Source organism: Prionailurus bengalensis, chromosome E1 (assembly GCF_016509475.1).
Source record: "Prionailurus bengalensis isolate Pbe53 chromosome E1, Fcat_Pben_1.1_paternal_pri, whole genome shotgun sequence".
Classification (NCBI taxonomy): Eukaryota; Metazoa; Chordata; class Mammalia; order Carnivora; family Felidae; genus Prionailurus; species Prionailurus bengalensis.
Window position 1 is genome coordinate 43,915,045 of NC_057347.1, and position 12,008 is coordinate 43,927,052.

The 12,008-nt window shown below is 38.9% G+C and overlaps 1 protein-coding gene across 6 annotated transcripts in view; it reads right to left on the bottom strand.

Moving 5' to 3' along the window:
- KANSL1 (KAT8 regulatory NSL complex subunit 1) overlaps positions 1-12,008 on the bottom strand; it is a 182,182-nt gene that overhangs the window by 33,393 nt on the left and 136,781 nt on the right. For all 6 annotated transcript variants that reach the window (XM_043584867.1, XM_043584863.1, XM_043584864.1 and 3 more), the window contains 2 exons: positions 2,028-2,137; positions 999-1,194 (listed from right to left, as the gene is read on the bottom strand). In XM_043584867.1, the coding sequence (XP_043440802.1) occupies positions 999-1,194; positions 2,028-2,137 (306 nt within the window). The remainder of the gene's footprint in view (positions 1-998; positions 1,195-2,027; positions 2,138-12,008) is intronic.

Here is a 12,008-nt window from a genome sequence, read left to right on the forward strand (position 1 = left end):
CAAGTGCTAACAGTAACAGCCACTCTGTACCAGGAACGTATCAGCCAGACATCCCAATGAGCAAGTTACATACGTTTCATTTAACCCTCAAACCACCCGAAGAGGTCACTGAGGCCTGGGGCGAAGGGAAGGATATGGGGAGAGGAGTGTGGGGGTGGTAAACGTGCTCCAAATCACAAAGCTATTAAGTAGCAGTGTCATGATTCAAACCCAAGTTTATCCTCTTTATTTTTTTATTTATTTTTTTTCCCCAACGTTTATTTATTTTTGGGACAGAGAGAGACAGAGCATGAACGGGGGAGGGGCCGAGAGAGAGGGAGACACGGAATCAGAAACAGGCTCCAGGCTCTGAGCCATCAGCCCAGAGCCTGACGCGGGGCTCGAACTCACGGACCGCGAGATCGTGACCTGGCTGAAGTCGGACGCTTAACCGACTGCGCCACCCAGGCGCCCCAAGTTTATCCTCTTTAAAGGTAATGCTCTTAACCACTGCATGGTATGAATTTTACTGAAGTATTATTTCATCAGTTTTGGAATGAAGTCCAACTGTGCTATTTGAAGAGGCAGCAATCAAAAGTTTCCTACACTTGTTAACTGACCTCCATTCATTTAGTCACATTAATGTAAAAATTTTAAGAGAGACTCTTATTTGAAAGGAAAGCATGCCATTTTCAGTGATAACAGGACAAGTAGGAAGCACGTTACCCTCCTTCAAAGTGTTGATGGCAGCACTTAAACCTCTTCTTCCCCATTTCTATTAACAAGTTCAAGTCAGTGGTTTCCAAATCTGGCTGAAGAACCATCTAGGAGTTGTTTTTCTGAGAACAAGGGTCCCAGGCCCAACTTCAGAACCCAGTATTTTGTCAAGCTCCCCAGGAAACCTGGGTGGTTAGTTTGGAAAACACTAGTTAAATGAACCAAAGTTGGCAAAAGACTAATAATTCTATCTGAGCATCTGGCTCACTGTTTAACAATGACCAAGTCTCACCAGTACTGACCTTCCTGGAAAGAGGAACGATGCTGTTGGGTCGAACAAGCCTTCGTTTCTTACAGCTCAGTACAGGACGTGTTCGGGCTGCCACACAGGTGCCATCAGTTGATGAAGAAACTAGATTCAGTCTTTGCTTTTTTTGTAATTGTTCCTCAGCATCAGAGATGTCACCTGGAATGTGGTCTGCCAAGATAGGCTGAAGACTATACAAGGGGAAGGAAGAATATTCACGTCTCAGAAGACAAGGAAACAAAGCCTTTGATACCGTTTCAACCTCCTCTGCTTACACATGTTCACAGACACAAACAAGTTCTAGGACAGATGCACATCACTTCTTGATGCTGGTATCTGCTAATCTAAGTGAGTGAGTGAGTGTGTATGTGTGCATGTGCACGTGCATGCAGTGTCTGTGCTGATCTTTAAGACTCTTGGTGGACAACAACATCATGTCTGAATAGTGTAAGTCAGTAAGTGACAAATTCAGGTTCCAAGTGATAAAGTTCTCTTCTACAACAGAAGCATGAAAGAAGAATTAGCTGTAGAAAACTGCAAGTGGTAAGAAAATAATTAATCCTGCAAATGTTAATGGGCTACCTAAGAAATAGTTCTTCTATAAAATTCGACTTTCAGGGATGTATACACATTCTTCACTTGTAGAGGGATTCCTTCAACTTTCATAAATACAGATTTACAAACACAGCCTTTAGGGATCTAATCTGTCCTAGAGTAAAAGATTTTATGTACACGCTTCTGAAGAATTCTACCAAGACTAGGACCAACCATAACGACTCACAATAACTGTAGGACCTTTTCTTTTTTCTCCATGGTGAGTTAATTTTAGGCTACAGTAAGTAAAAGGGAAACACATTAATATGCTAATTAAAATATACTTGCTACTGTAAGATGCATGCACAATATTATTAAGCAATAAGGTTTCTGACTTTAAACCAGGGTTAGTCCTGGCTAGGGATAACTAAGAGTCCCAAATTCATCATTTACGAGCCTACTGAGCACAGGAAGTAGACACAAAACTTACGTGTTAATAACACCATTGACAGGTCTCAATGCTCCACATGATTTAGTAGACAATGACTCTGAATGACCAGAGGCACCATGGTTTTCCAGGGGCTGAGAAACAGACTCGATCTAAATAAGGAGAAGAAAGTTAAAAATACATTATAACATTTAACCAACAGTATCCAGAATGAAAAGCAGCACCATTTCATCACTTAAATGAAACATCTAAAATTTCTGATATCAACCTAAAAAAACTCGTATGAATGAGGAAAAAGGAAAATTAACTAGGAGAACTGGCTTTTGCTTTGGGGTGAAGAAGGGTAAGGAACCAAAATATTTTAACAGACTAATAGTAAGTGCCTACTTACAGACTAATAGTAAGTTCCATGATTACAGACTAATAGTAAGTTCCATGATTCCATGGAACAGAAGCTTAGCAAAATAATTACATAGTAACAAGAGTCTTCAACTAAGGGTCAGGAGGGAGGAGAGAATCCCAAGCAGGTTCCACAACCATGGGATCGTGAGCTGAACCAAAATCAAGTCAGATGCCTAACCAACTGAGCCACCCAGGAGTCCCCCAAAAAATTTATCTTTCTTATAAAAATCTGGGGGCGCCTGGGTGGCTTGGTCGGTCATGCGTCCGACTTCAGCCCAGGTCATGATCTCACGGTCCGTGAGTTCAAGCCCCACGTTGGGCTCGGTGCTGACAGCTCAGAGCCTGGAGCCTGTTTCAGATTCTGTGTCTCCCTCTCTCTCTGCCCCTCCCCTGTTCATGCTCTCTCTCTGTCTCAAAAATAAATAAACGTTAAAAAAAAATTTTTTTTAAATAAAAAAAAAAAATCTGAAGAAAAAGCGCAAGTCATCAATAATCACATGACCTACAGATAACTGCTGCAAACAGCCTATTTTTTCATGCCTACATATACATATACATATATATACTTAAATGCCATAAATCTTCAGTGTGAATTTTACTGATTTGGGGGCAATTCAGTCCCCAAATTAAAACTGAAGGCAACAGAGAAAACATGATTTAGCACAGAAATGTTTGTCACAGATAAGGCAGCACACAGCAAGCAGTCAAGAGCATGAACCTCACAGAGGGAAATGTGCCTAGGTTCCAGTCCCAATCACACAAGCAGGCACTGAATAATCAGAGGACCGTGGGATATTCTATAATCACACTGAAATCCAAAAGCAGGGCACTGGGGCAACTAGGTTCATCATTCATTCCCAAACGAAAAGCGCTTAAAATATTAGCCCCATCCTCCAACAGCATTCCATCTGGAAAAAGAAAACCACAGCTCACAACACACGTAAATTTACTTAAAGTTTCTTAAATATCTTCACACTGCCTTAAGTAAAAGTAAACATTCTCTATCCTGCAGTCCAAAAGGCTGCAAAGACAGAGAGTGGAGATACATTAATAAACACTTTACAAATATTAAACCCACATACTAATTTAAGCTTGATCACTACTACTGCAGTGGTTTACATCATTAGTATTTTCAGGAAACTAACACATGACTCATATCTGTTTTCCAACGAGAAACTGTAAAAAGGATCAAAGAATTTAAAGGCTCTCCTATCCAGAAAGCAGGAGTTATTACTGAGCTTTCTTGAATTTTATGTGGTACATACATCCCACAGCCAGAAAGAAGAGAGCAGAAAAGCTGCAGTAGTAGAGAATTTCTGTTAATTTCCCTTCTCCCAAAAGCAGAGGTTCAGGGGGTGACTTTTTGGGAGTTAAAAGTAGCAAGGAAGGTTAGATAGAAGTGATTTCTTCCCTGACTGAAAGGGCTAGGTATATGGAAAAGAATTCAACTTTTATTCCTGGATCAAAATAAATTACTTTTTGACTTTATATGAATTACTTCATGTTTCAAGCTCATCTCAATGATACTCAACATAGTCTTGCTTAAAATCACCAAAATATTGCTGGCCCGTAAACAGTGTACCAGTCATTTCCACGAACTAGCAACATGGCCAGGAAATTGTGCTAAATAGGGAGCGGAACCTTCTGAAAATTCCACTTCCATCAAGTTAGTTAGCTAGGCTTCCATTTTTGCATATATAAAATGGGACTATTTTGTGCCTCACTTTCCTATGCCTCTATACTGAGGTTAAAATATATACAATTGTATGAAAATAATTTTGAATTATTTTTTAAGTTTGCATTTTATATATGTACATATATAAATATGTTTGTATTTTATATATGTATGGATATAAGTATGTTACCTCTACACTCAATGTGGGGCTCGAACTCACGACCCTGAAATTAAGAGTCACACGCTCTTCCGACAGAGCCAGCATGGCGCCCAAGACTGACTTACTTTGAAAAATTTCAACCAGCATAATGCCCAAGATTTATATTTACCTACACCACTGAAAACAGGCAGCTGGAAACTAAAGAAATAAAGTAATTGTAAAAGCAGTCATAAATTCTTATTATTCAACTTATTTATCCACAGTCCAATTTATCTTAATAGTCCTAATTAGTCATTAAAAAAATATATATGGTAGAGCAAATATTCCCCAGCCAGTATCTACCCCTCTATTCTCTATCTCAAAACCCTTGTTGGGCCAATGCACTATTCATTAAACCTGGTGACTGCAAAACTTCAAACAAACAACAACAAAAAAAGAAGTTGTTCTTGCTTAACCAATGGTAGGAAGATAATACCTTGAACTGTTTAAAAAGAAATAGCAATAGTTTACATGTTTAGCATGCCTTTCTTCTGAGAAAGCATTTATCCTCTGACTTATCACTATCACTCCACGAAGGAAGGAAAGGGTAAAAGAACAAGGCTTATTTTACAAATTGAAACAAATAATGAAGTCATCTGTCAAAAGCCACAGAAGCAATATTTTGCTAAAACAAACAAGAGAACTTCAATTTCAAATATTCACCCAGTAATTACCTTTCCTGGAAGAAAAACAGGTATATAAGAAAATATACTTGTTACCTGCTCATTTGCACAAAAGAAAGGTAATCCAAAAACTAATGAAAATGGCCACCTAAAGGAAGTGGGAACAGAATGGAACGAATGGGAAAATGGGAACAAGGCAGTAGGAATGATGGTCTTTTGTACAGCTTGGATTCTTAGAACTATAGTAATGCTTCACATACTCAAAAATAATAATAAAGATCGATTATTGTGTTGGGAGAGAAAACATGGAATACCAGTATTAGAATAACTCTAAAGAGGTAACAAAAACCTAACTGCATTACAAAACAATTACACATCACACTAAAAGGATAAGGAAAAAAAACTGATTTAAGTATAACTTCAGGAGATAGTATTTTGACTGCGTATTATAGGGCAAAGACATTGTACACAATATTGTACTGTTTAATACATACATTTCTCACAAGGATATGAGATGGCAACTATGAAACTACTTTCTGTGATAAAAATGAGTATCAATGAAGAAGGCTGTGGTGTTGGACTGGTATTAATATGCACTTACAGTTTTTAACGTATATACAAATGGGTAAATAAACACTGATACATGTGTATGCATGCATGCTTTAGCACATGTGTGTTTCCCAGCTTTGACTGTTGGGAAGTCCCAGAAGCAATGATACCAAGTAGCAATGAGGACAACTAGTACTCAGATCTTGGTTTCTAAACACTGTTGTCCAATAAAAAGAACCAGGGCTGGAGCAGGTAAAATACAGGATGAGTTCAGAATGTCTTCTGGTGCCTGAAAGTGAATACTCAATAACCAAGGGGAGCATGCTGAAAAGACACAGGAAACAGTATGAAAGAGGCCTGGTACCAAAAATTGAGACAAGTGGAGCATGAATGAATCATAAATAGGAACAGATTATAATCCATAAAATGAAACGAACCTATTCTGATATAAACATTACTGAATGACGGAATAAATACCTAAATAAATGAGGGAGAAAAGACAGCTCTTCCTAACAGAATTCCAATTAACAAATGTAGAAAACAGAAAAATCACCATTTAGTAAACACCACAGTAATAACTGTTGTGGGCAAAACCCACTGGTGGATGATAAAATTGTGGAATAAAGTATAATGAGCAACAGAATATTGCAGAGTAACTCCCTAGGAGATACATTCATTACAAAGGGAAACATACTGACTTAACAGTGGGGAAGGCTGGTAGGCACCACCTCAACCAAGTGAAAAAAGGTATCACCAACCAACATCATGTACCCCCAATATGGTGCACTGAGAACGGCACAGTAGCACTTCTGCGGTGTTCCTTACAAGTGCGCAAGCTCTAATAATGAGAAAACGTCAGATGACTCTAACTGAGGGAATATTACACAAAATAACAGACCAGTATTTCTGTATTAAGGCCATGAAAGACGACAAAGACTGAGGAACAATCATAGACTAAGAGGAGATTTAAAGAGACAGGACAACTAAATGCAGTTATGATTGTGGACCCTCTCCTCCTGCTCCCTCTGCCAAAAACATTAGTGAGAAAACAAGTGAAATTTGAATAAAATCTGAATAGTACTCTATCAGTGTTAATTCCAGGTTTTGGTCTTTGTACAATGGTAGTTCAAGTTAACAACACTATGGGAAGCTGGGTAAAGGATATGTGGAGACTGTGTGCTACTTTTGTAACTTTTCTGTAAGTTTAAAATCTTTTTTTAAGTTTAAAAAAAGAATGAAGAAAAGTTTATCCAGCATTAATAAAGCAAATTTCATTCATACCCAAACGTGGCATCAATCTACAGCTTCCTGTCACCTACAGGATAAAGTATACAGTTCACTAAGATAAATACAAAATCCATCATGAATTGGCCTCATCATCCAACAGTCCATCAAAGAAAAGTATCTGTAGTTCCTCTATCACACCAGGCTCTCTCAAACCTCTTTCATATCCTACATGCAGTACCCTCCCTGTCAAAACTCACTCTCAATACCATCCTTCAGCAAATGTACAAGGACTCAGTGCAAATACAGTACATCCTTCTCTATTACCTTTCCCGACCTCCCTTAGAAGTGAGAATTCTTGCCCCCCAGACTCCTCGGTTATAGGTCTGTTGTACCACCATGCAGCCCTCAAGGAAGATACCTGGTTATGCTAATAGGTGTTTCCTAGACACACAGCACAGCCTGGAACAGCAAGCTTTTTACCAACCGTTTATTATGGACCAAACACTGTTAGAAGCACGTTGTACTTCCTCAATACTTAATTATCAACAACTCCAAAGAGGTACAGAAACAGAGCCACTCCTACCTAAGGCCCTTGAGGGCAGATGTGTTATGGAAATTTATACAGACTTTTAAAAAGTCACACATTGTATGTTCTGGGTAAGTGCTTCAAAATTAAATATAAATCCAAAGCCAAAGAGTGTGTGAACCCAAAGAGTGAATTGTAATGTAAACTATGGACCTTGGGTGACTGTGATATGTCACTGCAGGCTCATCAACTGTAACAAACGCACCACTCTGGTGGGGGATATTGACAACGGAGACTACCCGAAGCAGGCGTGCCATGCTGGGGCAGGGGGTATATTAAGAAATCTCTATCTTCTGCTCAATTTTGCTATCAACCTTAAAATGCTGCCCCCCAAAAATAGTCCTTTAATTTTAAAAAATCAAATACATTAATATTTCTGCTTCAAAAGGTATGCATAATTAAGAATGTAAAGTCTCATCAAGTATCACTTTAGGTCAAATTTTGTCAACAAATGACCTGATGGAGACCTTAGGGAGAACCACTTCTGCTTCTCACAGATCTTTGGAGTTTGGAGATGCAGATAACGGGATCTGGACCTGCAGTATTATTCCTACTTTGCACAAGAAGGGAAGTGTGGGTGTTGGGGAGGGTGGCGGGGGGAGGTAGAGTTCTACGAACATCAGTCAGGTCAAGTTGGCAGTGTTGTCTGGATCTTTTACACTCACATTTGTTGTTTAGTAATTCTGTCGATTACTGAGTTACAAGTGTGAAAATTTTGAAATATAATTATGGATTTGTCTATCCCTTTAATTTGCATATATTTTATGTTTCATGTATTTGAGGCATCCACCTTTATGACTCTTCTGTCTCCTTGGTGAAATGACCCCATTATCTAAAATGTCCTTCTTTATCTCTGGTAACTGAGAATTGTATCTCTGGTATTCCTGTCTTAAAAACGATTTGCTAATATTAATACACACACAGTAGCTTTCTTATGCTTACTGTTCATAAAGTAGATCTTTCCCTGCTTTTCTTCCCCATTGATCTGAGTTTCCAACTGGTATTATTCACTTTCATCCTAAACAAAGTTCTCTAACATTTCTTTCAGTGCACATACTCTGCCAACAGATTTTTCTCAATTTCATCTAAAAATGACTTTATTTCACCTTTATTTTTAAAGACTTTTTTTGGCACTGCTCCCTATTTTAATGATCCCATTCCACTATTTTCTGTCCTCCACTGTTTCAGAAAAGAAGTCACCAAACATTACCAATGTTCACTTATATGGAATGCATCTTTTGTCCCTCCGGCTACATGCAAGATTTTCTTCAGCATTCATTTTCACCATGTTGTATTTCTCCTGCTTACTATTTTTGGAGTTTCTTCAATCTGTAAATTTTTTTCATTTGAATATCCAGTCATTATTTCCTCAGCTCCAGCCCCCCTACCTCCTCTGGAACTCGAATTATACATACTTACTGTTCCCCCAGCACTATGTTCATCTCTGAGCAGCTCAATGTTCAGTTTTTCTGTCTTCTGGTTGGATAATTCCCACTGATCTGTTATGTGTACGGATCCCTTCTTGTGTAAGTTTTCAATCTGCTGTTTAGTATACCAGTAAATTTTTTACTCGGATATTGTACTTTTCAATTCCACAATTTTATGTTCTACAAGTTCTACGTGATTTTTTTTTTTTAGTTTTCACCTCTTTGCTGATATTTCCCCATGTTTTTGCTACCTTTTACTTTAAATCTTCAAATATATTTCTATAAGTTTTATTAAATGTTTTTATTTGAGAAAGAGAGAGAGAGAGAGAGTTGGGGAGGGACAGAGAGAGAGAGAGAGGGAGACAGGATCTGAAGCAGGCTCTGTGCTGTATGAGCGCAGAGCCCCATGTGAGGCTTGAACCCACGAAACGTGAGATCATGACCTGCGCCGAAGTCAGAGGCTTAACTGACTGAGCCACCCAGGCACTCCTTCAAACATATTTCTATTTAATTCTACTATGAGCCATTTCAGGATCAGTTTCTATCATCTTCTTGCATGATAACGAACACAGTTTCCTGTTTATTGTATATGATATGTTACTCTGAATTCAGTTAAATTTCCCAGAAGCATGTTGATTTCTGCTCTAGTAGGCAAATTTCTAATTGGTTACAAATCAAATGAACCTTGATTTTGTGTAACTAGTTTCAGGCTTTCACAGAAACCTATCAGGGTTTATTTGGGATTTCTTTTTTTTTTTTTTTTTTTTTTAATTTTTTTTTTCAACGTTTATTTATTTTTGGGACAGAGAGAGGCAGAGCATGAACGGGGGAGGGGCAGAGAGAGAGGGAGACACAGAATCGGAAACAGGCTCCAGGCTCTGAGCCATCAGCCCAGAGCCCGACGCGGGGCTCGAACTCACGGAGCGCGAGATCGGGACCTGGCTGAAGTCGGACGCTTAACCGACTGCGCCACCCAGGCGCCCCTATTTGGGATTTCTTAATCCTATGGTGGGTGAGTTCCTTAGTCCTGGGAAAGTCTTTAACTCCTAAATCATGAGTCTTCTTTGGTTTCAGTATAAGGCCCTAGTCGAAGGTATTTATCAAGTCTTGCTGGAATTCAAACTCCAAATGCTGTTCTTTGCTGCAGCGGGCACTGACTACATTCTCTACTCTGCTCTTTCAGCCTACCAACTGCTGCTTTCTACTTGGCTCTATCTAAACTCTACGGAACTCTGTGGATCAGGGGTTAAGTCAGCTGAAGGACGTGAGAGTTACTTACACAGAATATGGGACTAAGCCCTCCGCCCCCATGAGTCCCTCTCTGCCACTATTTCCTCCCTCAGTTTCTAGCTACTTGGCAGCTATGACCTCCATCCTCTGACAATATGAAAGCTAAGGAGATGGTGGCTATCTAATTGAGTCCAAAAAACCCTGTACCAACGGGACAGAGGAGGCCCTGTGAGAATATTTTGTCAGAAATTTTGTTGACTTTCTTTGGTAATTTTTAACTGTGTTCTTCCTACCTAGTAACAGGCATAGGTTCCAAGTTAGCTCTATTCACTGTTTAATTCTTAATTGGGGGAAAGGGGACTACTAATTATTCAAGAGAGTGAATGGGAGGAGAAAGAAGGAAAGGGCATGTTTTAGAACATGGGAGAACTCTCAATAGCTTTAGACAATCCTCCTTTCCAGGAACACACCCTTTTTTGTTCAGAAGGCTTTTTATTTCATATCAGAATTTATTAGTGCAGCAGTTGACTTTATCAGCACCTGCAGATGCAAAGCCAGAGGCCCTTTGGTTTCTCTCTTCTGCCTACTCTTACCTTTCAAACTGCCTTTAGTAAGGAGTCAGATTGAAGTCTGTTTGCGTTAAAGGGCATTTTTCTAGGAGTTCCTCCCTTCTTCTACCTCAGTACTCTACTCTGTGGCAGAAAAACAAAACTCACTCCATCTCAGGGAACATTTCCTGCTTGTCTCCATGGCTCAAAAAAGGCTCACTCGTGCATCCAGTCTTCCAAATCACTTAGTTTCTGCAATATCTGTACAACGCCCACAACCAAAGCAGATTATATATTGCGTCCATCAAAAAACACTCATTCAGGTTGGAAATAGGCAAAAAGATGAAAGTCCTTTCAGTATTAACACTTGAACATCATCTAACAAGTCCACTAAAGGGTCACGGGACTCTCGATGAATTACTTAAATTTGTATTACTTACTATTTATTTACACTGGATTAGGGCTTAGATGCCTTAAGTTGGATGTCTATTTTCAGAACACTGAGGAGTTAAAATTGATCTGTGTTTAGTTGAGAACATGACTCCAAAGGTAATGGCTTTATTATTCTTACAGGGTATTAGAAGTTTTGTAGGCTCCTGAGTAATCTTATTCTAGCACTCATCATTCTCACTGTCATCAGTAAGTTACACTGTATTTTTCTTTAGAATTTTGTCTAACTTCTTAAAACTATATTTTGACCGTTGAAAAATTTGCTTTGGCTTTTTCGTGAATTTCAGAAATGAAAATGCAAAAATGAACAACACAACAAAAGAAATGCCTCTGATGTAACTATTTTTACACCACAAGTCTTCAAATGTTTTCTTGAAGGGAAGGAGGAATTAAAAAAAAAAAAGGCAACAAATACTTCCATTTTGGAAAAAAAACTGTTGATGTGCAGACGCAAAGAGACTAGCTGGTTTAACGCACGATTTCAAAAGCCAACACTCTAGCCTACCAAACACACTGCTGTCATGGGACTTCGGAATTTCTAACAAATGACTTAAATCAAGAAATACTAATATTTATAAAAGCCAAAGAGCTTCTGGGCAAGAGGGGAGGGAAAAGTGAAAGAAACAAATAAAAAAGTGCTCTTGGGGATTCAGAAATTAAAGAAATTAATTTGGATGTTGAGAGAAATAGAAATAAAGGAAGAAATCATGGAAGAGGGAGACCTGAGCTAGGCTCTAAGGATACAGAAGATTACAGAAAACGACAGGTTTATCCTCATTACAGAACTAAAGAAGGTAACTCAGAGCACTTTCAACATCCTTGTGAGTTAAACCTCTAGTCCCACCTTTTCATCTTATGGTGGCCTTCTCAGAAAGGTTGTCTTTACTCTTCAAAGGTATCAGAGCCACGTGCTCTCCCGATTCTCAGTAATACTCCATGATGCCTTACTTGCTCTAGCTGTAATGTCTTGAGTTAGGAACTGCTTTTAAATTCAAGGTCAACTACAGAGCTGTAGGAGGGGACCTGTGCTGCTCTACTCAGGAATTCAGACCTTGAAATGTCAAAAGTGATAAAAGGGGACACAGTCCTCTTCCTTCAGCCAATGCC